General features: G+C 43.5%; 1 protein-coding gene across 1 annotated transcript; it reads left to right on the forward strand.

Moving 5' to 3' along the window:
* Positions 1-1325: 1325 nt before the first annotated feature.
* Positions 1326-27529, forward strand: AMFR (autocrine motility factor receptor). The gene is made up of 14 exons (XM_057364563.1): positions 1326-1610; positions 3071-3163; positions 5017-5181; positions 6930-7082; positions 10353-10393; positions 12092-12224; positions 12776-12909; positions 14550-14660; positions 17508-17698; positions 19339-19442; positions 21384-21518; positions 22167-22250; positions 24951-25135; positions 26581-27529. Exons 1-14 carry the CDS (start codon positions 1389-1391, stop codon positions 26723-26725), a joined length of 1896 nt encoding a protein of 631 aa, XP_057220546.1. The 5' UTR covers positions 1326-1388; the 3' UTR covers positions 26726-27529.
* The last annotated feature ends 285 nt before the right edge of the window (positions 27530-27814 follow it).

Below are 27814 nucleotides of genomic sequence, written 5' to 3' on the forward strand. Positions count from 1 at the left end.
ATTTACTTGGAGACCAGAACCATTGTTTTGAGGGAGTATGAATACTTAAAGGCAAGTGTAGCCTTTATGTTTTTTTACCGGAACTCATCTATTTGTACAGGGCTTGGGACAAGAACATATGTCRGTTCCTGCAGTACTCCCTTAAGACRGTAATAACCTGAGAATTTCTGTTGAACTGGTCTGAGGTACAGTTAAAATAGGGAAAATGAAGTTAATTTTGTGTATTTTTTCCTTAGCTATGGGACAGAATTAGGGTCATGTTGAAACACTTTGTCAATGCCACATGCAAATGGTTTCATGGTACATTGACCTGTGCTGTTTCATCCTGCAAGAGATACCTACACTTCTGCTTTTTCTTCACATTTCAGTCTCTTGTAGGTAGTAATGTTAACCTTTCTAATTCTAGATTTTTTACATGCTTGGCTAAATGTAAACTCCAGCTGGATGTGACACTTCCCAATGCCTTTAGTTGTCTGTAATTTTGCTTAATGAGTCTTTGAAAGATTTRTTTCCAACTTCTGACTGATCAGAAGATGCACTGTTGCTTGTGCACTGTCCTCTTTTATAAAGGCATGGTTTGAGAGTGCCTGCTGCCAAGAGAACTGAATCTTGCCAAAGTGCTTGGCTCTGCTGCCATCTGCACTGGTAAGTGATRTACAGAACAATCCTGCCAGCTTGGTGCTTTGGTCAAATTGAAGCTGTGCAGTATGGGAAATGTACTGACAAATGTTGGGAAAGGTAGTGGAAGGGCTGTTCATTTTGGTCCTGTGGATGGAAGGCCCAAGACACATGGTGAGTAGAATGTTTGGTCTCTTAGTTGCTAGCTGGGGGAATAAAGCTGGCAGGGGAGTGGAGAACAGAATCCYTTTTGCCTGTGGAAGTAAGGAAGGGCAGGTGGAATTCTGGAAGTCAGATGGTACAAGAACAAGGAGCAGAGTGCAGCTTTTGAGCCCTGGCACTTAACAGCACCTGTCACCTTCCTTACCACACGATAGTTTGGGAGATTAGTTCTTGTTCCAGGTTGCCTGTGGAAGGGCACTGCTCCTGCAGTCTCTACGCGCTCTGCTCTGACACCCTGCCTGTAGGTTTGGGGGCTCCCGAAGGCCCCTCCAATTCCCCCACGCGCGGCTCCGGCGGTGCGGCCGCTGTCCCGGGCGCGGGGGGGTGCGGGGCAGGGCCGGGCCGGTGGAAGCGCCGCCCCGGCCGTGACTCAGCGCGCGGGGTGACGGGCGAACGCGGCGCCCGGAGCTGGGGCGGGGGGTTCGGGCCCGGTCTCTTTCCTTTCTCCAGTGGGGGCGGCTCGCCCGGCCCCGGGGAGGGGCGGCGGGGCGGGCGTTGAGCCGGGGGAGCGCGGCGGGCCGGGGCCGGGCGGCGGCGAGGTTTCCGCGATGCCGCTGCTGTTCCTGGAGCGCTTCCCCTGGCCCAGCCTCCGCACCTACACGGCGCTCAGCGCYCTGGCGCTGCTGGGCGCCGGCCTCAGCGCTTACCGTGCGCTCAGCCAGGCGCCCGGCGGGGCGCCGGGTACCGAGTCGGCCGAGCCCCAGCGCTGCGCCGGCCCGCGGGCCCTGGACGTCGCCTACTACCTGCTCTCCGACAGCCTCTGCGTCTGGGTGAGCCCGGGGCGGCGGCGGGGCCTGCGGGCCCGCGGCCTGCGGGRMYGGGATCGGGATCGGGATCGGCCTCTGCCGCCACCTCCCCGCGGCCGAGGGGAGGCGGGCGGCTCCGGGGGGTGTTTCGTTATTGTTGTTTGAAAACTGCTCGCGGTATAAAGAGAGGGCTCGGCTGGGTTCCCCCTGCCCGTCCCGGGCCGCCCCCGCAGCCGCTTCCCTTCCTGCCTGGCCGGGGCAGCGGGGCAGCGTTAGAGCCGAGCGCCCCGAGAGTTCAGCCCGCGGCTTGTGCTTCTCTCCCCGAGCGCTCCCCGCTCGTCCTGACCGGGGGTTTGGGTGAAGCTGTTGGGAGCATTTGCCGCGGTCCCAGGCAGGTGCTGGGCTTAAGCTTTGCCAAGCGCTGCCCGACCTGCTCTGCCAGAAATCTGAGTAAGGGACTGTCAGGTATTCGAGCCCAAGCCTTGTAATGTATTTATTTATTTGAAAATAGCGTTTAAAGTCTTGTAGGTAAGAGGAAACATTCTCACCATTTAAGGAAACAAATATTTCTGTATCTTCTTAAACCCAAACCTCATAATGGTTTATAAATTTAGGCTTACTGATTTGTAGTTCAAGTAAAGGCTCAACAAGGGGATATTGGAAGCCTTGCTGAGTTGTTGCTGTTGAACTTTTCATCTGTCTGTCACTCAGAGGTGGAGCAGTTGGACATCTGCTTCACAACATCCTTGCTTGGCAAAGCAAGCTGATTTTTTAATATACCAAACACAGTCAYCCTGTTGAAACCTGGTCTCAGGACCTTAAGTAAGAGTCCTGGAAAAGTTTATTGTATGTCSTTTGGAAGTGACGAGGCGAGGCTTCTTCATCATCCACATTCTYACCTTTTTAGCATCCTGCTTAGGTCAAAAGTTAATTACAAGTGTCTTTGCCAAATGTGAGATAGCAGTTTTCCCAGGCCCATACGTTCTGCTTCTTGCTCCTTTGCTRTAAAGCAGTTTCCCAAGAAAGCCTCAAGCAATGTTGTTACTGAAGGGGTGTGTGCTATTCAGCATATTTTGAGGCAACCTCTCAATCCTCTTACTGTAATGACAGATTCAGGCTGGAGTTTTATCATCTGYCGTATGTTAAACAAAATGGGCATTTTGGTAATCTCTAAGTTTTGTCCCCATGTTTGTTTGTGAAATTTGCTAATTGTGAAATTATTGTGAAGAGGTAGATCAGTTTGTTGGCTGTACTGCTATATAAAACTGACTGTGTTAGTATTTCTAGAACAAAAAAGTAAAGTGACTTATCGGCTACTTCATGTGTCTTGGAAGAGGCCAGGCTTAAATTTCACCAGAAAAAAAAGGCAACTAATACTGTTCTGTGAACAATGGCAGGTTTTGTTAGACTCATTCATTCCTCTTCTCTCCCTCTTTCTAAATAGGGCAAAAGTATTTGTCACTGACTGCTTTAYTTCTTTCCAGGTACTGGTGAACACTGCCTGCTGTTTTTTGATGCTGGTTGCTAAGCTAATCCAGTGTATGGTGTTTGGTCCTCTTCGTGTCAGTGAGAGGCAGGTGAGACAGCAAACAAGGAAACTCTGGAACATGGCAAACAGTGTGATTTTTATATGAAATTGCTGAAACTGYGCAAGAAAAGTAAATTTTACAGCATAAATCTTAATCTTTGGTTAGCTAGTATATCCATGGTCACAAGCTTCCAGTTTATTTCTRAGGGAWTTTTTYCTATTTTATTTTGTAAACCCACAGTCAACTTGAAAATMCTGTTTCTTTAATGAACTCTCTCTGATTTCTTACAAATGCACCTAGCTTYAAAGTGCTTGTAACGTGTTCTTCTCTATACTATCTGCACCTGGCAACATTTCTTCATTGCATTTAGTAGTTGTCAGCACTGTCAGTCTTGAGGCCCCTCTTGTTTTGTACCTTGACTGCTGGAGAAGTGCTTTCCATCCTCATATGCTGAGTTGAAGGTTTATCAGCTCTCAGGTTTAAGAGGGAGTAGGCAGGAAAATCCCCAGAGAAAGGAGGTGAGCCAGGGCTGAAAACTGAGGCTGTTAAGACCTGCTYTTGGCTATCTGGGGATGTTTGTCAAAATTTAGCAAGGGAGCCATTAAAGCCCAGAATTTTAAAAAACAGGATCCTGCAGAAGGTGGAAGCAGCAGCAGGACCTTGAATAGTATCACTCTCTATATGTTTTTTTAAAAGTAAGGCAAATGCATACATTGCTCTGTGTAAATGCAGTAGCAGTGGTTTGGAGTGTGTTCCCATATTAAGAAATTGAAGTCTGTAATTGCAGTTCTGTAGGAAGAATCAGGCCATGATGATTTTTGACATGCAGAACTGAGGCGCACAAAGCTTCGTTAATAACCGTGGATCTTTCAAAGCCTATTGTATTTGTAATTCACATCCCGTAGAGTCTGAGTGGGGTTGAAACTAAGGCACTATCAAAGTGCAGTGGGCCAGATTTTCTTTCCAGTCCATGTTGACTATAAAGATGTGGAATTTTAACCAGTGATAGTTGTCAGGATGTTCTCTACCCTCTAAAAACTGAAGTGAAAAGCAATAGCAGTGTGGATCCATTTGTGTTTGGACAGTGGGAGTTGCCTTGGTTGTCATGTAAAGGAAAGCTGGTTGTTAATACTGGTGAGCCCAAAACGACAGCATCATGAAGGAATTCAGGGCCTGTCTTAACTAAACTCCTAGTGATTTCATCRTGTTCTTTAACAAAACATTTTGTTTCATAAATTTTTTTTATCCCCTCCAATCTGGCCTGCTGTCTGCTGCTTGAGAACATCATATTGTTTCTTTCATACTGAGTATGTGTGGGAATCGTTTTATTTTCATTGCTCATCCATCTCGTTCTGCGCTGTAGGCATTGTGATTCTTAAGAACAGACTCTGTCATCTTTTCTTAATCATCCATATTTTTTGGCAGGTTTTTGGAAGCAAGGTGCTAGGTGATTTGGGCATCTTGAAWAATAACCAATTGTGGCAGTTCTTCYAGCAGAGRGGACTTTGTGTTTGCAGCCTGGTATCTGAGTTGCTTGGGCATGAAGACACAAACTGAAATCAGACTTGGTTTGTGCTGGGCATTGTTTCAGGAATCTGGCAGGAAACTGCATTGTGTGCTGTGTAGCACAGTTATGCTGCCATGGTACAAAAGACTAGATAGATATTAAAGTCTGCTAATATTTTTAATACATTTCTTAGCTTAATAAGGGAAAAAATACTGTTGAAGATGTGTATGCAGCAGACTTTAGCTAATTGTTGCTAGTTGTGTTGTTGCATTTCTACTTCAATCTTTTTTTTTTATTATTTTCCTTTCTCTTTTTCCCTTTTCCTCTTTTCCTCTCCTTCTCTGTGTGGATTGCCAGTGCTTTCACTACAGTAACCAAGTGTTTTCCATTACAGCATCTCAAGGATAAATTCTGGAATTTCATTTTCTACAAGTTTATCTTCATTTTTGGWGTGCTAAATGTTCAGACAGTGGAAGAAGTGGTGATGTGGTGCCTCTGGTTCTCTGGACTTGTGTTTCTCCATCTGATGGTTCAGCTCTGCAAGGATCGCTTTGAATATGTAAGTTTTGATTAAGGGCTGTCTTTTGGGACATGCAGATACTGTTTCTGATTCAGGCAATGGCTCATGATAAGGTACAAACAGATCATTTAGAACTTTTCCTCACCCTGTGGTGCTGAACATGYRCACTTCCCAGTAGCTTCAAATAYTTGCTTTARAGTACAATGTCAATCTTACTCCTTCAGTTTTCCCATGAGACAAATGGAGCTGAAGATACTTATTTTCTTTAATAAATTGCTCCTTATATGTGCCCTGTAATTATTATTACATAACTGCATGAGATAGCTTCATAGCTCTCCTTAGTAAAGACATCTTAACAACAGAACATCCATTAAATTGGTGCCCTTTAGGATTGGCCCATGGAGCCTACTTCTGCAGATTCTGTACTCAGGTTTCACACTCACTTAGACATACAGAATTTTGACTGTKTCTTTACAATATACAGTGCAATTTTCTCTCTGAGCTACATTCTACTTTCTGTTAATACCAWGAATAAATTCACTAGAAATGCAGAAATTGATACTAGGTACGAAAGAAGGAGCTGTAATTTATACAGTAAATCTTGGCTTTTAAACTATAATGGGCCTGCATTTTCCTACGTACCTCTCTTCTGGAATAGAGGTTTGACCTAAATTGAATCCATAAATTTTTCTTTTGTAAATTTGTACTTTGCAGGTTTTTTTTTTTAATAGTGTCCCTCCAGTAAGGCATGTTAATTCACAGGTAGCTAAGCACGTAAACTTGAAACTGGATTGGCTGGCATTAGGAAAATTTAGACAGCAGTGAACAAGTCATCTGGTATTTTTAGTGTTGTTGAGAGCAAAGAAAGAGCAAAGGTCACGTGGGAAGAAATCCGTATATTCCTTTTGCATTCAAAGCATGCGGAGTAATTTTTTGCTTGGACAAATGATATTTGTATGATTTGCTTTGCAAAGATAGGGGCATGTACAGCTGAACCAGATACAAAGAACTAAGAAAGAACCCATTTGAAAACAAAACATGGGAATCAACTTTGTTGATCAGATCAGAGTGAGGCTTTGGGCAACTCCTTCTTTCCTCGTCCTGCCTATTCTTCCCCATCCTGCCCTAGAAAAAAGAGGGTGGACCAAGTGTCCTTTGGTTGCCTTTGATTTAGACAGACTTGGTGTAGCCTTCTGTTAAGGTAGTTTAGACATTTAACACACTTTGCAGGCTATTGAATGAGACAGCTGTTTTTCAGTAGTCTGTCCAGCAGTCTCTAGCTTAAGTTTTTTTTGGGATAGATGTCTCTTTCTTCCAGAAGATGACAGTGAAAGAACTAGAGGATGGAAGACCAAGCTGGGCAAATTCAGATCAGCTGTTGSGTGAAAAATGGGCAAAACATTGCTCAAAGACTCTATTAGGTTAGGTGTCTTTCTAAAATGCATATTAATCCTAAGCAGATGCTCTGAATTTGGTGCAGAAACTTCTGCGTCTGGTTTTCTTGCACAGGTGATTTAAACATTTGCTCAAATAATCATAATAATTGTAAATAAAAAAATGTAACTAGTTGTTAAGAAGTAAAYGTAAATGACAGTAACATGAATGAGGCTTTGGGATGTTGTGTGGGTTTAGCTTTATTCTTCATCATTCATTACTACATTGCWTTGTGAAATTGGTTTTATGCTAGAAAGCAAAAGATCTTTCTGAATGCGGTCTGTTTGTTGGGGTGACAGGGTGGAYGAAATACTCCTTTAAACCTATCATGTATTTATGTATTTGTGTTGCAGCTTTCCTTTTCTCCTACAACACCCATGAGCAGCCACGTCAGAGTGCTGGCCCTGCTCATAGCCATGCTCCTGTCCTGCTGTGGATTAGCAGTTGTCTGTGGAGTTGTTGGCTACACYCATGGCATGCACACGTTGGCTTTCATGGCAGCAGAGGTGAGACTTCCTTCGTACATGTGGTTTCTGCTTTGCCTTTGACCCCTCACTTGGGGGTATCCTGGTACACAATGGATTTGTTTTTAATTCATGTAAGAAAAAACTTTGAAGACACAAACAAATCCTCCCTTGTTTTGTAGAGGTAGCCAGATTGGCATGCTTTCCCTCTTTAGCCTTTAACCCTGAAAAAAATCTTAGTCTGAAGAGAAGAATGAGAGGATAAACCCATAAGATGATCCTGGAATCAAGTGACAGCTTATGAAAAAGTAATGATTGTGCATCATGAGCATYGCAAGAAGGGTCAGTGAAAAAGCGCTGAGAGAGGGAGAGAGTGTGCATGAAAGTGTAATGTGCATTTCAGCCTTTTCTTTGAGGTTATATTTTCTATTTAATTTCTCCCCAAAAGGAGTGAGATTACCATCCTTTCCTTAAGGCATGCTCATGGGATTTGCTTATGTTTGTGTAACAAATTATGTCTCAGCTGYGATGGGCAAGGCATGTCTGTACACTCCTGAACCCTTTGCATTGTGGAGTAAATATCAATGTGTTTGTGGAGTGAACATCAGTATGTTTTTGATGTTCTGGTGGGTTGTTGCACTCTGTCTGTGGAAGTGATAATCTTAAACAAAGGAGAGGAATGCAGTATAATCACAGGTATGTTGTGTTAGCACATCCTTAGTTCAGATAACGAGTAACAAGTACAATTAATTTTTCTTTTCCAATCTTGAATTCATACTTGGAGTTAGGGAGCAGGAAGGAAAACAACTGATACCAGGAGAATATGATTGTCACATCACAGTTCAWTTGTTTAATACATCGCTTTGTTTTTCCTTGAACACGAGAATATGCAAGACCAGATTTGTAATTAAACAGTGGAAGGGTATTGGAAGATTTAACAGTGTCTCTGAAAGGTGGGGTCTCATTGGTGTYGTGTCTCTTATCTTGGCTTGGCAGAAGGATTATCAGCATTGCACCAGCTCAGGGTAGGTTTATCAGGGAGTGTTGTGGTGCCTGTGTTCCTCCTTAGGGCTGTGCTGTGTGGTATTGTAAGTGTTTTGGGATGCAGGATGGGGCCCAGCTGTTCATTTTGGTGGGAGCTGTTCCGTGTGCTGATTAACAAAGGAGTGGCTCAGTCTAAGTGTGGGGTCTCCAGTGCCATGCTGCTGGTGGGCAGCGAGGAGCTTTGTGGGGAATGTAGAAGGAAGGGTCTCCCAGCTTTGCTTGCAGCCACTGGTGTTTGAGAACATCCCTGAGCTGGGGGCTGCACAAGCCCATTGGGTTGATAGCCCCAGATGTACGCTGGAAAGTTGTCTGATCATTCACTTGTTTGTATGTTAGCCTCTGTAATATCCAAAGGCAACAAATTCAACATTTGCTTGGCTTTGTGTACATGAAAGAGCTCTTTGATTGTTCTGAATCTTCTGTTTGATAATCACAGAATGATTTGGGTGGGAAGGGACCTTAAAGATCATCTAATTCTAATGCCCGTGCCATGGGGAAGGAATAATGTTCTTAGCTATCAAGTACATCTGTGGTGAAAATATGCAAAGAGTCATTCCCTGTGTACTCCTTTTCATACAATTTGTGATTTTGTCATYCTTTCAGCTGTCCCTTTGCTGCCTTTCCTTCTAAGCAAAAGARTTCTAGTCTGTTTAATTTTTTTCTCGTAGGAGCTTGTCTAATATCTTGCCATTTTTGAACATTTTCAATATTCCCTGTATGGACTGGGCAACCATGAGTAGTTTCCTTGATTTCAATATCCACCACTCACGTGAGTGGAATAAAACATTTAGTTTTCTTTCTCTRTGGGTACTGGCAGTGATACCTCATGGCAGACTTCAAGCTCTGAGCAAAAAACATTAAATCTTTCAGACTGAAATGTTTTCCCGGTGGTGGCTTGCGTGATGCTCCTSGAGAGGGACCCTGCCAAGTGTATTCCATTGGTGTGAATGAATTACATTAAGTTACATTAAACTATTAATCTCTCTACTGCAAACATTGATTTAGTTTGATGCCTCAGGGTGTTCAATAAAGCAATATAGATGTTTTTCTTGTGTTTTAGGTAGACTTCCCCTTGTTCTCTGTTGCTTGTCAGCATTTTCTTTAGTGCAAAGGGTGGATGTGAAATGTACAAATGCCTAGAGAAAACTGAGTAAGGACTTGTCTGTATTTTTGAGTAAACATTAATCTTTTTTGCCTTAATATATGATGTTTGTTAATTATAGTATAACAAGCAGTGTCCAGTCTGTCTACCTTTGCTCTTTTTTTAAAAAACAGCTAGTAAACAGTTGATAGATATGTTGGGCATTGCAAAGGGTTAGGTRATGCATAGAAGCATTTTAAGAATGCTTTTTACAGATGGAAAAACATATTCAAACAACCAGCTTATTGCTGCATTGGGAAGTTAGTGGTTTTGATAGCTCTGCTGTCCTGGTTGTAGTACTTTGCTGAAGGCATGCCATCAGACCAGTTCCACAGAAGTGGTTTCAGTTGCTCRTTGTAAATCCCCTGCATCTCAGTGTCACTTGGCCCCTGCTAACTACAGGGTGGTATGGKCAGTCTCTGGGGGAGGCATGCCTGTTTTTTTGACTGTGAGGGTACAGTGAAGAGATGGAACAATGAGGGCTTAATGGATTAGACAGAGGTGATGGGACCTCTCTCTCTTAGCAGATAAGAGCCCATGGAAATGTAGTTATCTTTATGGTGACTTGTCTTTATGCTTCTGATCTTACACTTTCTGATATACTCAGGTTTTTTTCTCTGTACTTAGCCCAGAAACATAAATATGATTAAAGAGAAAAGTTACTTTAGCAGCATTTGCATCTCAGCAAAGGAATAGAACTGTTTGAAATCATCTTTCTCAAAATTCTGTTATTATTCAGTTCTTCCAGTTTTGTTTTATTTTTTTAAAGAAGTGGGGCGAGGAAAGGTTATTGATGGGATTGTGGTCTCAACACTTGCTAAGTGATAATAATTGAAAAAGGCAGTATGTCATGTGTGGTCAGGAAAAAATGACACTTAACAGCAGTAACACTGGTGGCTGCTTTAGTGGCATMGTGTCTTTGGGAACAATTTCTTCCATATTKATTTATAAKCYTCATKATTGTCAYGGGTATATTGTRCACRGAGTCACCTATAGTRASCATTGGTTCACAGGAACTTTCARGCTGCAATAAATGTGTTTYRTRTTTTAGCCCTTGAGCTCCTGCATCTGAACCACTGTCCCTGCCAGAATGTTTTTCATGTGTGTTTTTTTTTCCTCTTTTGCAGTCTCTACTGGTGACAGTCAGAACTGCTCATGTTATTTTACGGTGAGTAGGCTATGTTTCACAGGATGGTTATTCAGGAAGGTAGTGCATATAACATGTTGATATAAGAGGTGTATGTAATTACCTCACTGAGTTGCAAATGAATGTTTGGAGATTGAGGGCAGCCCTGAGGAGAAAGACTTGGGGGTGTTGGTGAATGGTTGGTGACATGGCCCAGTAATGTGTGCTTGCAGCCCTGAAAGCTCAACTACATCCTGGTCTGCATCCCCACAGTGTGGGCAGCAGGTCCAGGGAGGGGATTCTGCCCCTCTGCTCTGCTGAGACCCACCTGRAATGCTGCATCCAGCTCAGGGGCCCCCAACATGAGAAGGATGTGGACCTGCTGGAGTGAGTCCAGAARAGTCCATAGAGATTCTCAGAGGAATGGGGCACCTGCCATGGAGACAGGCTGAGAGAGCTGGGGTTGTTTAGGCTAGAGAAGAGAAGGCTCTGGTGAAACTGCAGAGCCCCTTCCAGCACCTAAAGGGGCTCCAAGAGAGCTGGAGAGGGACTTTGGACAAGGGCATGGAGTGATAGGACAAGAGGGACTGGCTTCAAACTGACAGAGGGAAAGGTTAGATTAGATACTAGAAAAAAAAATCATCCCTGTGAGATTGTTGAGTCACTGACAGAACAAGTGTCCAGAGAAGCTGTGGCTGCCCCATCCTGGAAGTGGTCACAGCTTGACTGGATGGGGCAGCCAAGGGGGTTGGAACGAGATGATCCTCAAGATCCCTTCCAACCCAAACCATTGCAGGATTCTGYGAGATGAGCAAAGGTGATTAATTTTAGCCTGTGTTCTTTTTAAGCACTAGTTTTGCAACTGACTGGCTTTTTTTTTTGTTTTATTTGAGTGATGTGTGTATCTTATCCTGAAGCCTTTATTTGACGAGAAGATTGTATTGGTGTTTAAGTAGTTACAGGAACATTTATTTTAATGCCAGCTAGTAAACAGTTGGCAGAAATATTGGATAGTACAAGGGATTAAATAAGCATAGAAGCATTTTAAGAATGATTTTTACAGATGGAAATGCACTTTAGGAATGCTTTTTACAGAGGGGGATTGCAATGTATGCATAGCTTTAGTAGGTGCTGATAGCTTGAGGCATGGATTGAGGTGGATGGTGCTGCTGGATGAGGGTTGATATATGTTACATAATGTCATTCTGCAGGGTTTGTTTGTTCTTGGTCTCCTGAAATTTTGCTTTGAAAAAGTCACATGCATGTGTGCCTGTAACACACCTGTGTGTACATATGTAGGACATGGCGTGTAACCCAGGAGCCTCTTTGTGCAGATCACTCTCAGCATTTCAGGTTTGACACCAAGCTGTWATGACTCACCTGAGAAACACCTCACATGCTGAAAAAATGTGGTTCTGTAGTTACTATAATCCTAAGGTTGGCTTTCAGTACATGAAGTARCTTTTAGCAAATGCTACTTCTTTTCTGTCAGCTGGTGGTGGCTGTAGTCCCAGTGTGGGCTAAGCATTGACTGMTTTTTACTTTTTAAAAATGTTGCTGTTTGAGATCAGTAATATTAAAAGAAGTCCCGCTGGGGAAAGCACAGACTGCGGGCACAGGGCCTAGCAAGGCCAAAGAATCCATATCCAGAAATGGTTTGAAAAGTGGACAGAATAGTTCAAATTGTGGAGATGCTGTATAAGAAAAAAGATAACAATGTTAATTTCACCACTCTTGCAGATACGTAGTTCATCTCTGGGATCTCAACCATGAAGGAACTTGGGAGGGCAAAGGAACGTACGTCTACTACACAGATTTTGTCATGGAGCTAACCTTGCTTTCCCTGGACTTGATGCATCATATTCATATGCTGGTACGAAATACTGAACATAATGCTGAGCAAATAGACTGGCCTTAAATTAAAGGGTATTGGGTATACATATTTTAGATACTTGGCTTACTTTAGAAACCAGATATTATAGAGAAGTTACTTAAATAGAGATGAAAATACAGAGGGAGGATTCTGGCATTCTTTCCTCCTGTGTAGTTGGAGTAATCACAAATAACTTTGTTAAGGAGTATTACTGTGTGTAATTATCTGTTTAGTAGGTGTTTAATTAGCTTTTTTATTGAGTAATATCAGACTGAAGTATTTTCATTGGCAGCAGGGGATGCTAAGCTGAGGATGCTAAGGATGCTAAGGACTGAATACAGTTTACCCTTATTATAAATGCTGTACTGCCAAAATTGTATCTGAAGATGTGATGAGTGGTAATACCTTTGAACATGTGTGGTTGGTCTGAATTGACCCAAGGAAAGTTCTTCAGGGCTGTCTTCTTAATTTTGTCATCTCTTCAGACCTGTTGCAGCTTCTTGTTTCTCATGGTGCCTGTATCTAATCCCTGCTCTGTTTTTTTGTCCAAGCTGTTTGGCAATATCTGGTTGTCCATGGCGAGCCTGGTGATTTTCATGCAGCTGCGCTACCTGTTCCAYGAGGTGCAGCGGCGAATTCGGCGGCACAAGAACTACCTGCGTGTGGTTGGAAACATGGAAGCCAGGTGAGCCCCTTACTTGCTCTGCAGTCTTTATGTAGATTTAGGAGAGAGGATCCTGAGAAAGAAGTTGGGATTCTTTTACTTCCTTTGACACACAGTGGCATGATGTAAGATGGACAGATGAAATTTTGCAAACCTGACACGGCTCTACACTTAGAGTGTGTTTTTAYCCTTTTTATTTGTTACTGGGGACACTCTTCCTGGTTTTAACAGATGTGTAGGATTGCCTTGTATAATGGCAGTATTACTCGTAATRTATTAAGTGGTAAAAAGTGAACTCCCTGGTCCATGTATTCTCTTGCATGCTGCTGTAGTGGGGTGACAGAGGCTCTTCAGAGCTCTGCCTGTTTCAGTTGTCAAATACTGGCTTTGGCTGTGGTAGAAATCAGTGTTCTTAATTTAATTAGACCATACTCTTCAGTTACTGACCAAAATGAACTCAAAATACTAATTAAACATGCCCAACTTTACCTATGTGTTTATTAAAGCTGAAGCTACCTCTAAACAGACTCTGTGTTTGTAGTGGAGCTGAGAGCACCTTGGCAGTAATTTAGTCCATTCCCTTYTAGTGAGGCAATATGGAGAAATTGGGACTCCTGCTAAAACATAATATTGTGCCAGATAGTACTGCATCTCTGATCCATTGTTTTTAAAATTCAGCTTTGTTCCTAAAAATTTTAAGAGCCACAGGGAGTTTTACTCTTTCTGTACATCACTATACTGTTTTACTTTGGGGCCTCTGTGTATCTGATTAATTCTGATTCCTGCTGCTGTAGTCCAGATGGAGAATTCTGTCTTATCTAGAAATACCTAAGGTTTTCTTTTTGAAAACTCATTTAATGGCTGTGATATTAAGTTAAGAGCTGCATAATCAAGTTCACCCTCACTGCACTGTTTCTTTTCAATAAGATGCAGTCACTGAACTCCTTTGGGCTGGTCACAAAGCTGTTTGAGTTGCATATGCCACAGACTTCTTGTCTGAACGACTTGATGTGTTTTGGTCATTCTGATTGTGCTGGAAGAACCACATTCTAGCTTCCTTCTGAAGCTGCCATTGGCCGCCTTTATGTGGATGTTTTTTGGGTACATTTCACACCAGCAGTGCTGTGGAATGTTGTTACACTACTCATCTCTATATTGTCCGTGCTTGGATACTGTGTAGTAACTGCATAAGTGGCACTGTAGCTTAATAAAAGAGAAAAAAGTCAAGACAAATGGGACTGGCAGAATCTGAGGCCAAAATTAGTCAGACCATAAATGCTTATGATCTCGAAGAGACAATGTAATGGGTACAGCTACTAAAACTCATTAGAAAAATGACATAAGCCAAATCTATACAGATTATAACTTWGGGAGCTCAACAAAATGATCATATAATTGTCTCTTGGAAGGTACTAAGTCAAAGCTTTTTGCAGTTAGGATGCATGAGGATATGTGCAAAAAAAGTGCCCGCAAAGGCATCAGAGGGATATATATGTGTCTGTTGCTCTGCAGTGTAGCCTGCGTTAGCAAAAGAATAACACACCTGCATAACTCTTGTAATAACGTGGAGGGTCAAGTTTACTCAGTGCTGGATTCTCTATAGAGGAGGCCATTCTGAGCTTGTGTAGTCWTTCATTTTGTCTCTTCCTCCTTCTTTGTAGGTTTGCGGTTGCAACGCCAGAGGAGCTGGCAGTGAACAATGATGACTGTGCCATTTGCTGGGACTCCATGCAATCTGCCCGTAAACTCCCTTGTGGSCATCTCTTCCACAAGTATGTGTCCGAGCTGGAGAAGGGTGCACCCAGCTGRGAAGGGAAGGGATAGATGGGCATGGCTGAAATTACAGTGGGCTGACAAATARTAAGCTACCAGGGGAGCTGTTGGGTGCTTGCTGCCACAGTCACTGTGGTCTGCTTCTGATGAAAAAGTACAAGTCCTGTTCACTCCAGTCATGTTCATGTTTGAGTTGTTCCACTTGGTGCACTTCTTTTCCCCCAAACCAAGAATGTACACCTTGTCAGCTTGTGGGAAGCTAGTGCTGAGTTTCTCAGACACAAGTCGGTAGGTTTGTTGTGTGGAGGTTGTGTTGATTTTCAGGTGAAGAAAATTKGAGCTGGATCCTTAAGTACCTTTTGGATACAAGCTTTAAGGAGAAAACAGGGAATATTTTTATGTAGTGCATCCTTAGATGGTGGTGAGTCCCCCAGGACAGTTTTGGAGGCCWGGTCTGAAGTTGTGGTTTCAAGGGGGGCAATGAGTCCCATCAGGCTGTAAAAGCAGTTAACCAAATCAGCAGAAATGGTCCCTAAGCAGCTTCATTGGGAGACTTTGGGCCAAAGGATCTCTCTACATGCTGCTTTGTCTGCTCATCAGCAGTGAAYAGCAGCAGATGCTTGTGGACACTGTGCTGAGCTGGATGTGACTTTGCTTGGATCTTTGGTAGCAGTCCTTASACTTCCATGCCTGTGCTTTAATATGAAAGGAGATACAGGGATTGAATCAGGCATTTCTGGAGGGCCATGTGATGAATATACAGGTCAGTTAAATTGCCCCTGTGGTGTTACTTTCTGTAAATAGCTTTTCACTTTTCTGGTAACTGTCAAACCAGAGGTTGTAATCTGTGTGCTAATTTGTTGTCATTTATGACAAACCTTGCCATAAATATTTATCTGTGTTCCAAGAAGTCTCTAATGAGATAATGTGCCTCCATAGCAGAAACTCCTCTTCCACTGCTACTGAATCATGTGAATATTTAATCACCTGCTGAGCACTTGAGAAGCCCAGGGTCTTCTCTTCAGAAAGGCATTTTCTCTGTATTTAAAAGGATCCTTTTGTATTTTTTTTTCCTGAAGCAATTACAGTTCTGAAGCAAGTTACAGTCCTTGGTGCTTTTAGGGAGGGAACATGTTACAGTGGATGGCTTCCATATAAAACCAGATGTAACTAATAACCCTATTTACAACCTGAGAGTGGTTTCTCTCCTCATAAAAGCCTGGTGATTTTGTCAGCAGACTGAACACTGTGTCCAGTCTTAATTATGTGGGATTTTTTTTTCACCATCAGTTATTTGGAGWGAAACAGAAGGTGGCAAGGGAAGATTACATTGCTGAGATCAACCCTGTGCCTAAATATTAAGKAAATTTAAAGGGAGTAGGTGTCTGAATCTTTTAGGCATGTAGAAAATCCCTCTTTTACCTTCAAGGAAGCAGACAATTTCAAGAGTTGTTGCTCTAAAAGRTTGTCAGCCTTGACCTGGTGTTGGCCCTCCTTTTGAGGTGCTGTGGGTGACCAAGCCCTTCTGCCTGTGTGGTACACAATGGGTGTGACCACATCTGGTGCTGGTGCAGCTGACACGGGGTTGTGCCCTTTCCAGCATCTCAGCTGTTGAGCCACTGAGGAGCAGCAGCAGCAGCAGCGTGGTGGCAGCTTGGGAAACTCTGGGTGATTCCCAAGTGATCTTTGGGGTACAGCTCTAGCAGAGGTGTGAGTTTGCTGTGGGCAGAGTTTTCCTGTGGTCAGGGAGGTGACATTGGACACCACTGCCAGTGCCAGCATCCTGACAGTGCTGGTGACCAAGGTAKTGGAAGGTGGCAGATTTTAACTGTGGTGCTTTGCTTTTTTTTGGGAAACCCATCACTGTGTGTCCATCCCTCCATTGCAATATGATGGAAAACACTTGGGCAAAGTTTCAGGAATTGGACAGAATGCTTGTATCCTTGACTTCACCATAGTCCTGCAGTTAGGGATTTTCCCTTGCTATGTCACCCCAAACCTGTGATCTGTTCCTTCGTTTTGTTTACAAATACACAATTTGGGGGTTTATTTAATCTTTTTGTGTGTGTTTACCTTTCTAAAGTGTTTTGAGAACTTCTGGAGAAAAAAACCCACCCTGCAAATGTGAAGTATTTATTATAATATTGAGAAGTGTTTCAGCCCTGTGAAATTCAGTTCTTCCACACTGGAAATTAAATTTAATTTGAACAAATACTGAAATTGGGTTATATCAGCATGAATCAACCTACATTTCAAACTTTTCTCACTYTCTGCAGGACARTYAATGTTCAGAATTAAGTAAGGATTYTAATGGCACAGAATTGYTGGTATTAATAAAYCTGTTTAGAGAGTTCCTGCAGTGGTACTGACTTTYGTGGTTTGGGTATTGGTATTTTGAAAAGCAACTTGAAAACACTGGAGGTGCCATTGCTTCATCACAGGCAGAACTGCCATGAAAATGCATGAGGATACATTAACTATGTGTCCAGTTGCTTTTTGCCTTTTCCAGCTGGGAATGGTGAGAGAAAAGAGATACTTTGTTTTCCCTTCCAGGCAAAATTTGCTTGTTCTGAGCTAGAGGGACAGCAAACTTGGAGAGTGTTCTAAGTTTGTGATAAATCTGCATGCATGTTTATAAAAAGGGAACACCTGAGTGTTTTCAGCTGAAAGAAATAAGAAACTTATACCAGAGTCATCAGGAGCTCATGAAGGATATCTCTGAGCAGTCCATATGTTTATATTGATATTCTGTGTACAGAATATGCTACAGCAGTTTAATGTACTTGTGATAGTGGTGTCTCACAAAATGCTGCAAGCTCACCACAGTATTGCTGTTTTCCTGTCAGCTCATGCCTGCGGTCCTGGCTGGAACAAGACACATCTTGCCCCACCTGCAGAATGTCTCTTAATATCACAGACAGCCATCACGTGAGGGAGGATCACCAGAGGGAGAATCTGGATGAGAACCTGGTCCCGGTGGCAGCAGCGGAGGGCAGACCACGCCTGAACCAGCACAATCACTTCTTCCACTTTGACGGTGAGCTGAGCAGGTTTGCCATCCGCTGCTGTTGGCCAAATAAACAAAGGGAGCAGCCTTCTRTAGAAGGGAATTCTGTCTGTGCTTCAGCTGAAACTCAAACCGTGCTCTGCTTGTGTTTGTCAAACACCTTTGTGTTTCTGATGGTTCTTTTGCAAGAGTTCTCACGTGTCTCTGAGGTTTCCCAGAGCTGTGGAGATTTCTTGAAAGATTTCGTACAAGTGCTGCCTTTTTCTGGATTCGTTGTGGTCAGTAGTTTCAATTACTGGCATTTATTCATTGTGTGCCACATTCACAAGCGGAATGGGAAATTCCTGTGTCTTTTTTTGTTACCATGTRGTGGTTAATGAGTGACAGTCAGAGGAAAAAAAGCCCTCTGGTGCAGTCTAAAAGTCAGTCTTTCCYCTATGCCCTGCTAATCTGTGGTTGACAGAAGTCCATTTGTCTCTCAATTTACAAGACACTTGCAATGCTTGGTTAGGTGCAGAAGATTAGTTTCAGAAGGAATCATGTAACCACAGCAGTTTTACATGTTTGGGGCTTTTTAGTAGTGTGCTGTAAGTACTCAGAAAGCAGATGTGATTTCAGGCCATGATAAGTTCTGTGTATGGAGACCATTTATTTTGAAAAAGACAATTTTATGTTGTTTGTCTTCTAGATTTTTTTTAGAGTTTTGATATTGATGTGTGCTTGTCTTTCATAGTTTCCCAGGATTTGATTGCAGTCTTGGTGTTTCTCAGTAGATTTCATTACTGCAAATACTCARCTTTGGGCTAGCCCTTATGGAGCTCCCAGGAGGCAGCTGAGATGCTGCAAACCGACATAGTGACCCGTTCCTCATCTGTGCTTGTTTTGCAATTTTTGGAGATTGTGGGGGGAGAATAATGGGCAGAGAAGGGTCAGACAGTTTCCAGGTACACGGAGACTGTCTGATAGCTTCTGCATGGCTTCCACTTTTGGGGTGCTTTAGGTCTCCAAAGGGCATTTATATTTAGCATAACACTGTATTTTTGATGACTGTCCTCCCCAGTGCTCTCCTGTGGCTTGGAGRCCTGCAGAATTACCATGGAGATGGAAGGAGAAGTGGCATAGAGCAAAGCCTGTGTTTACTGAAGTGGCAGCACAGAAGGAGGAGGCACCCATGTGCCTACTCTGTTGAGCTGAAGCACACAATTGCAGCAGTCTCTTTGTTCAGTTACTCTGTGTCCCTTTGAAGTAATATTTTCAGTGATGACCCATTTTGGGCCTGGGTTCAGATTGCTTAGAAGCTGTCCTGTTTTTTRTAAAATTGCTCTATTTATTAATACATTCCAGAACTGGATTTGACTCTGGATTATTTTAATTTTCACTTTTATAGGAACATTAAAAAAAGGAAACAAGAATGTGCTGTTTCCTTGATCGTTTTCCAGCTCCCAGATTGTTAAACCACTATGACAGTGTGTTTGAAGAGAAYATTGGCAGTTACTGATTCACTCCAGCCATCTCCATGTTTGGGRGACCTTAGGGATAGATTGCACTGCAGAACTCCCTGCAGATACCTTGTAGAATATAAAGATTTATGTTAAATACACGTAGAAGTACTTGGTGTGGTGAGATCCTCATCTTCTTTCTTGACTTTCTTGGTGATTTCTTATTCCCAGGCTCTCGAATTGCCAGCTGGCTGCCCAGTTTTTCTGTGGAAGTGATGCACACCACCAACATCCTTGGAATTGCACAGGCCAGCAACTCCCAGCTCAATGTGATGGTAAGATTGCACCTCAGCCTTCCTGTTTGTGCTGTGTAGGGGAAAGGGTTACGTGGATGTGGAGAACATAAAGGGGAAGGAATTTGAAACAGTGGTTAAAKACTACAGGAAAGCTGTTTTCTAGAGCGTGAGAAGGTTAATTTTAGTGAAGTTAGGGCTGTATTTGGTTTTAAATGTGCCAGCCCAAAAGAATAGGTTTGGAGGTAGGTGAATGAGGAAGAAAAATGACGGGTACTTCCTGGGTAGAGAGGCACTTTTTCTCACCTTACTTGGTGCAACTTCTTCAGGTCTTTTTCAGTACTTCACTGACAGCTTGCAGTACCAAGGGGTGTGAGTTTGTAACCAGAGAGTTTAGCTGTTGGTCAGGTGGTAACTGATCACACTCATTCTATAGCTTTTGATTTATTTTTTTAATCTTTAATAGCTCTAGGCTTCAACATAGCAGTTCCAGTGTCTTGCCAGTGAGAGGTGGGCTCTTTRGCACCCTCAGCTTTTGCTGAGTCATGATGTTGATAGAAATGTAGAGGATGAAATTTCATCCATRAACACTTTAATGTAGTACAAAAAGRAAAGGATGTGGSCTCATGAAACACTTCAGTTTYTTTGAGAARTGCTGTTTCCTTTGAGTTCTTCAAACCTACTGTGTTCTATACCATGTTAATAAATGTTCAGTGAGGTGTCTCATGAAAGCGATGGAATATTCTGAATATCAGGTCTTTACCATGGCTTTTACTTCTGTTTAAACATGACCAGGATAAGGCCACTATTTTTAGTATGTTTGAGGCAGGGCAGGGAGGGAGCAATAAGGTGTTGGCAGGTAATTTATTAGTTAAATATGCAGAACTCTCCATCTAAGGTCAGTTTAATTTTTCTTTTACTGGACACAGTGACACAAATGGGCTTTTGTTAAGGATGAGTAATGTTTTTTTAGGGTTGTGTATTATCAGAAGTACAGTAGCAACTTATAAYAAAGTGTCTACTTTAATGAAAAAGCCCAGGTTAGCAAATTATTAAAGTGTTACACATTTTTAATAGCAAGTAAGTGAAATTCTCCTTTGTGTTACTCAACAAAAGCCTAGGGGAGTATTTTGAGGGGAAAGCTAGAGGCTGAAATGCTAAATCAGTTRTTTTGGTCACAGGTTAGTACAATGGAGAGTTAGCTTTGCAGTAGTTGCCTRTGTTGGAAGTCACTGTCAGTTGGTSCATAGTTTTTGCTTTGCTCTTAAAACTTCTTCCACCTTYCTTTTCTTATTGCTGTTCTTATTCCCCCCTGCCCCCCATGACTGTGGGCATTAGTGAAAATAGAGATTTTAATATTTAATGAAATCTAGTTGTTGGACTGTAAAAGCCCAACATTTGTCTGCCCTCATACATTCACTTACTTAATTTGGATATTRTTTAACTAAGTTGAAATTCAGTAGTAACAGTTTCCTGACAACTCAGTTTCATTTACTTGAATTTTCAGAGCCTATTAAACTGGTTTGTAGGCAAGGTGGCTAGAGGGAGAGGGTTATTAAAACTTACTCCACTTGTCCTTATCAGTACCTTTTTGGAACCAATCTAACACGAAGTAAAATTGTTTTTTTCTTCCTGCTGTTGATCTAACTTTGTCACCCRTGAGTTTTGCATAGATCTTTATTAAAAAGGCTCTCATAAGAAGRGGGTTGAGAAGCTTTTGAAGCCTTTGTGCATCTACAGGCAATGTTCAGGGCCATGTGGTGTCTCCCTAGGAGTTGCAGTTTTCTGTTGACTTCAGTGGAGGCATCATAGTGCCTTGTAAGTCAATGCCAGCATGGGTTTTATTTCTCTTTTCTTCTCTGTGTGGKTTTGCATATCATAAGCAGCATCTTTGAGCTGATAATATTTTTAATCTTTTTCTGTTGACATACTTATCAACTAACTTCTATTTACTGCTGATATTGACTGTGTTGCTTTCTCCAGGCCCATCAGATTCAGGAGATGTTCCCTCAGGTTCCTTATCATTTAGTTCTGCAGGATCTGCAGCTAACTCGTTCTGTAGAGATCACCACTGACAACATCCTAGAAGGGCGCATCCAGGTGCCTTTCCCCACACAGGTGAGTCATAACACTGTGCACCTAAAATTACTTTCTTTCTTATCACAGCACTGAGCCTGTTAATAATGAGTGAGGGGARTGAAGCAAGCTGAAGCATTGGTGCATCTGAGATTTGTTTTCCCCTTTGTTTAAATCTCTGTAAATGCAGTGTATTCAGTCATGTACCAAAAATATATTGAAAATGTCCTCGCTAGACAAGAGATAAATATTTGCTCAGTTAAAGCAGCTCTTCTCCGTCTCTCTTGTGCAGAGCTTTTAGAACATTTCCAGTTGATTTCTCTGCTGACAGATAATTGAATTGTACCACTTAGGAAGGTTTTCTGCAAAGAAAGTCGGCAAAATGATGCCTTGTTCTTAATTAGTGCCAGYAGATTTCAGTAAAGCAGAGTGGGGACAATGTTTCTGTTAATAAGAATATTGAATTCTGGTTCTGTGCACATCAGATAGTATTTTTATCTGGAGTCTGCATGTGGGGAAGCAGAGAGAATTCTCTTTCAACACAAAGCATTTGTTTATTGCTAACTTATCTGTTTCTAAATTGAACACAATGCCTGACGTTGCAGAGGGCAGAGTTTGAATGTGTTAAAAGAACTCGGGTTTTTTTGCCATTTCCCACWCTGTACTAAACCCATGATGTTTGCATTTCAGCGTGCAGATAGCATTAGACCTGCATTGAACAACTCAGTGGAAAGGCACAGTACAGATCAGGAGGATACTGGAACTGTCACACAGGTAATTTGGCATAAAAATGGGCAGAAAACACAATCAGAAGCTGCCTTGACTGGTAGGTGCCCTTGGTTCTTTACCAGGTCTGGTTGGTGGCAGCCCTTCCTTGCATTTCACACCAGAGCTAACTCAGGCAGATAAATCAGGTATGAGTGTGGTGCCCCTCTAGAGGATCATCTGCTTTTCTTTTTTCTCCTTGAGGGAAAGTGCTCTCACATGGTACAAAGACAGGTAGGAAGGGACATAAGAAGTTGCCATTATCTCCTCTGAGWGTGACTTGAATTTCCAAACTGTGGACAGATAGACCTTGACACCTTATGACCCAGTCTCCGAGAGAGACCATGGAAAATTCAGTTCCTTTGTGCTGCAGCCTTAGAGTAAGTTTTACAAGCATTCTACCTCTGGTTTATTTTTTTTTTTTAGTCAGCATACCCACTGAGAATCTTCTGTAGATCTCCAACAGCAAGTGCCAGACCCATCAGTTCTGCTTGTTGGAAATAACACTTCTTAGGGCAGCTAAGATGCTTGTATAAAAGCAACCTTCTTCATGAGTATTGTTGATTTYCCTAGAGCCTTATGTCATATTATGACTTCATTCTACTTAGAGTTCAAAGGTCTTAAGATAATAACTGATTTTTTCTCCCCCAATTGTAGTTTGTTGTTTTGGGGAGTAAGTGCTGATAGAATGTAAGGTAGTTGAGAGGCATCTCTGAGCACCATCATGGTATAAATCATGTTACAGGTTTGTGAGATAATGCTCAGAGCACAGACAGCCTCTATCAGTCGTGGCCTGTACCCTTAGTGAGACACTGTGCCTGTGCTTTTCTCCAGCTGTGCATTGGAATGCTGATGCTTCCAGTGATGTGCCTAATGCTCTGCCTCCTCTCCATCCCTATCCCATTTGCCCTCCCTTGCTTAAGTATTTGGTGACTATTTAGAAACACTTCTGAGGCATCCCATGGCTTTCATGAAACTTTTCTCTTGGAACCTGAAAGAGGAATAGTTTCTCTATTATATGAACTTCTGCATCTGTGACCTGCTGCATTACTGAGGCTTGTCATTACCTTTGCTGCAATTAGCTGTGATAGTTTTGTCTCTAAAACCTCCTTGGTAACCATTCCTGTGCTCAGATAGAGGATTAGGCTCCGSTTATTGATTCTTGAATCCTTGTAATTCTATGAAAAGCCCCCAAACCTTAGGTGAGCCAACTTGCATCTTCTGATACAAATGGCCCAGGGGGAAAARTAAGTGATCTTGTCTGGGCATTGACTGCAATGAGCGGCCTCCTCACTGCTTCCCCAGCAGAGCTTCCCCTTTCCCTGCCCACCCGTGTGGTGATTGGGAGCAGCAGTTCARTTGCTCCATTCCTGTTCCACTGGGTCTGCCAAGGTCATCCTGGCCCCAGGTACAGTCCATGGGATCATTCTGTGGAGCTCTCCTTCCCCTCCTCAGGGATGTGGCTTTGAGGCAGCCCAGTGGTGCCCCATGTTATCCCAGTGCACATTGGTGTGTGTGGTACTGGAGCCCTTTGGTAAATTCCAGCTCTGGTGTTTTTGCTGAGAGAGGCTGAACACTCGTACTTGTGTTTGAGGTTGCAGTGTCCGTGCTGCGCTGACTTGGCTCTGGGATTTCTGCTTGGCTCACCTGCCTAATGGGAAGTGACATTTGTCTTGGTGTTTGCTCTCTGGAGGCGTTGTGTCAGGGAGATGGCRTTACTGGCCTGTCTCCAGGGCTTTGGGATGACTCAACTTGTTTTGCACATTGGCTGCCTGAACCTGTGTCTTGTACTGTGATGCTGCTGCATCTGGGCTGTCAGGCTGGAGCAGCAACCCCACAGTCTCACTGTGCTGCTCATGGAATCGGCCATCGGGGCAGTAGGGGCTGACTTGGCCAGTACTTCCTGGAGCATCCCACTTGCCTGATTTGCTCTGGGATACTAAATGATGGCTAYACCCTTCAGCCCTTTACTGAGGTGATTTGTTTCTTGATGCCACCATGCTTGGCAGTCATGGTGGTTCTGCGTGCAGGGCTGATCTGATCCTGTGTGACAGGGTGTGATCAGAAGGTGCTGTTTCACCTGTGCTGCTGTACCCAGTACCATCATCCATCAGCTCCGTTTTCATGTTAGTGTTATCAGCTGGCTGTCAGGGGGAGAGGTGCCATGTGGGGGCTGCCAGCTCCTCTCTTGGCACACGGTGCTTGGCACAGTTGCCAGCCTTGCTCCAGCAGTCTAAAACAGGATAATTTGGGTGCTGCAGAACCCAGTGAACCGAAGCCTCATAAATTCCCTTCTTGAGCGCAAATAATCTTTGCAAATTCATTTGTTATTCTTTCCTTAGTATGTGGATTTCTGCTTTTTCAACTCTTTACTGTTGCATCACTTGTCAAGTCAGCTGCAGAATCTGACTTTCAAATGCCCCATTTTCAGAGAGCATTAATTATGAGTAATTAATGTTTGTCTTTGACATTACTTTCAAACATGGCATAAAAGATACAGTGTTATAGGATACAGGATTTTTGAGCATGGTTTGAAATAGCTTTGTTCTTTTTTTTGGCTGGGCTTTTCAAAGGGACCCAAGGGAATTGGGTACAGCAGGTGAGACTCTGGTTTCTTCCAGTGCCTCAGAAAACGACAGTTCTTTGTTGTTTTGTTGCAAAGAAGCCCAAATTTTCCAAAGACTTATGCCTTATTTCCTTTTCTTTTAGACTGARAGAGTGCCACTTGAACTGAACTCCAGACTGGAAGAGATGGTGGAATTCAGTGAAATAGAAGCAGAACCTCATGAAGCAGAAGATTTTGAGGCCAGGGGAAGTCGCTTTTCCAAGTCAGCCGATGAAAGGCAGCGAATGTTGGTTCAGCGGAAGGAGGACTTGTTGCAGCAAGCTCGAAAGTATGTTCCTTCCTAAAAATCCAGCCTGGCCACTCAGGTGGAGTCCCCCAGAATGGGTTTCAAATGGGTTGGGACCACTGAGAGCCTGGATTGATGCAAAAAGCAGGTAGAGGAATGAATGCATCTGCCACAGCAGGCTCAGGATGCTGTTTGACACTGCTAAACCCAAMTCTGAAACAGCATCTTGTGTCCCAGTGTGCTGGCAGCTTCCTGGGCAATTGATCCAAAGCTCTTTGAAATCAGAGGCTGATTTTTCCAGCTTCAGTGGGCTTTAGTTTGAGCATGTACTAAGTGAGAACGGGTTACTTGTGCCGAGTCCTTGAGTGGTCTTTAGTTTGGCCCCTGGCACAGGTGTCAGCTCTCACTGCCTGTACTCTTACAGCTGAAATTCTTGTCAGGCACCACTTTTTCCAGATACAGAACCCTAAGCAGCACAGAGCTGACAGGTGAGCCTTACTAGACCTCACCAGAGGAGCTCAGTGCCAGCCAGTCAGCAGCTGAAAAGAGAGGGACCAATTTGAATTGTTTATTTGGCCCAACCAGCAATAGCTGTTACAGGTAGAATTCAGCTTTTTTACTGGAATTCCAGTCATATTGGTGGGCCTTACTAGCATCCAGTTGCTGATAAAGCAGACAAGGAAAAGCACTTTAGTGATGTAGAAAAAGCTTTGCAATGTTTTTAACAAATGTTTTCCCTCCCTTCGCATCGCAGGGACACTGCTGAGARGGTCTACAACAACCCCACTGAGTTCCGAGTCCTTTACTGGTGCTCCTTTTGTTTTTCACACTGAAATGCCTTATAAATACCTRGGGTTTCACACCTTTTACAAGTCTATAAACAGACTTGCTTCTGGACTTAATTTTTCCTTGATATTTGAAAAAAACATCTTTTATGGAGACAAAGTATTTTTGACTTTCTGTTTACTGCTTTGAAGAGCTGTTGAATTTCAAACTACTGTTTTTTGCCATTAAAGTGTGAAAATTCACTGGGATGTTAACTCTGGCATCAGCTTCCTTGTYCTCTGGCCTTACCTTACACTTTGCAGCCCTAGTGCCCCTTCTGTCAGGGCTTAGCCACTGTCACCAGGAAGTGCCTTGTTGTGGTAGGCAGTGCCAGAGGCTGAGGAGTGGAGTCATGGGAACAGAGGGAATCAGTAACTCACCTGCTGGGAATTGCTCYGAGTTGAGAGGACAGCCCTGACCTTTGGAACTGGCTCCTTCCCACAGGCACAAGGATCTTKCACAAAACCTAAAAGCTTCTGCCARCTCTGCAGAGCCTGTTGTAGGTGACATGGGCTTTTTTAGGAGCGCATAGCTGGTGTGCACTTCTATTGAGGCATTTTCCTGCTGGTTTGCCTTCCAGCCCTCCATGACTGCGGGGAAGTATTTTTCAGAGCCAGAATAAAGTGGGTTCTGCTCACTCATCTTTTCCTTTCTTCCCTCAGGCGTTACTTAAACAAAACCTCTGATGAGGAGCTGAGCACAGAGAAGCCTTTGCCCGAGGGAGCGACAGCCGACGCCGTCACCCTGCGCCGCAGGACCCTCGCYGCCGCCGCCGAACGGAGACTTCAGATGCAGCAAAACTCTTAGCGCTCGCTGCCCCTCCTTCCTCCTCCTCGTGAGCAACGTTGAATAAATAAATTAAATACAAAAAACCCTGCGCTTTCTATACCAGCAGGAAAGTGTCTCTTCAGAGTTCAGCTGGCTGTGCTGCCGAGTGAGCTGGCTGCCTCTCTGCTGTATAAAGCATGTGGTCTAATAATGTTTGGACAGCTGACAAATTAACCTTTTTTGTAATATTTTCTATGTGACGTTGATCCTCTCCACAAACAAAAGGCAATTTCTAAACCACGGGCATGATTTCTGCAGCTGGCATGAGCTATGGGGCTGACTGCACAGCAGAGGCTGGGGGAGGTKTGCTCTGAGGTAGCTGTGGGTGCAGGTCACGGAGCGCACGGGCAYGTTCTGCTCGAGATCAGGGGCAGTYACTCCGAGGAAAGGAAGCTTAGAAGCTTGCAGCAAGCCATGTGTTAGACGAGCAGGCTCCTCAGTCCCTGTTCCTTCAGCAGCCAAGGGTGTGAYGTAGGGCGGCTTGAAGGGCTGGGGGAGCGTCGCTGGGAGGTTCTTACAGTGGATGAAGTTGTCTGGCTACACAACACAGAAAAACCTGAATTCATGAATTGTGCAGCAAAGCGCTGATTCACGCCGATTACAGCATGAAATAGTGTACTGTTGTTGGGCTCTTCTGCGCTGGCAGAGGTCTGGCTCTGTTCATCCCCAGGGCTGCACTTTGCCTTTGCCTTTTATGTCCAGAAACGAGTGAGGGACAGAGGGGGATCAGGTGAAGAAGAGGGACCTGAGGCGAGGTTACAGCGTTGCCAAGAGCYGAGCAAGTCGAAAGTAAATCCTGCCTGTCCTGGACTCCAGCGCAGCACGGATGGGATGGCGCGGAGATCGTTCCAATATCTTGCTTTTTATTTCATTTTTAACCCCACAACCTCACCATGAGTTTATTCAGACTGGAGGAATGGGGGCAGCTGGACCTTTACTGGCTGCAGCCCAACGTGCTAACCTGGATTTTCTTAAGAACTTACGAGATCCCCTTGGCGCCGCCGCCGCCGCTAGCTTACATAGTTGAATTTTACATGGCAGTGACTTAATTTTTAAACTTCTGAGGAG

Source organism: Malurus melanocephalus, unplaced genomic scaffold (genome assembly GCF_030028575.1).
Source record: "Malurus melanocephalus ecotype Western Australia unplaced genomic scaffold, MMel_1.1 scaffold_40, whole genome shotgun sequence".
In the NCBI taxonomy this organism is placed as follows: Eukaryota; Metazoa; Chordata; class Aves; order Passeriformes; family Maluridae; genus Malurus; species Malurus melanocephalus.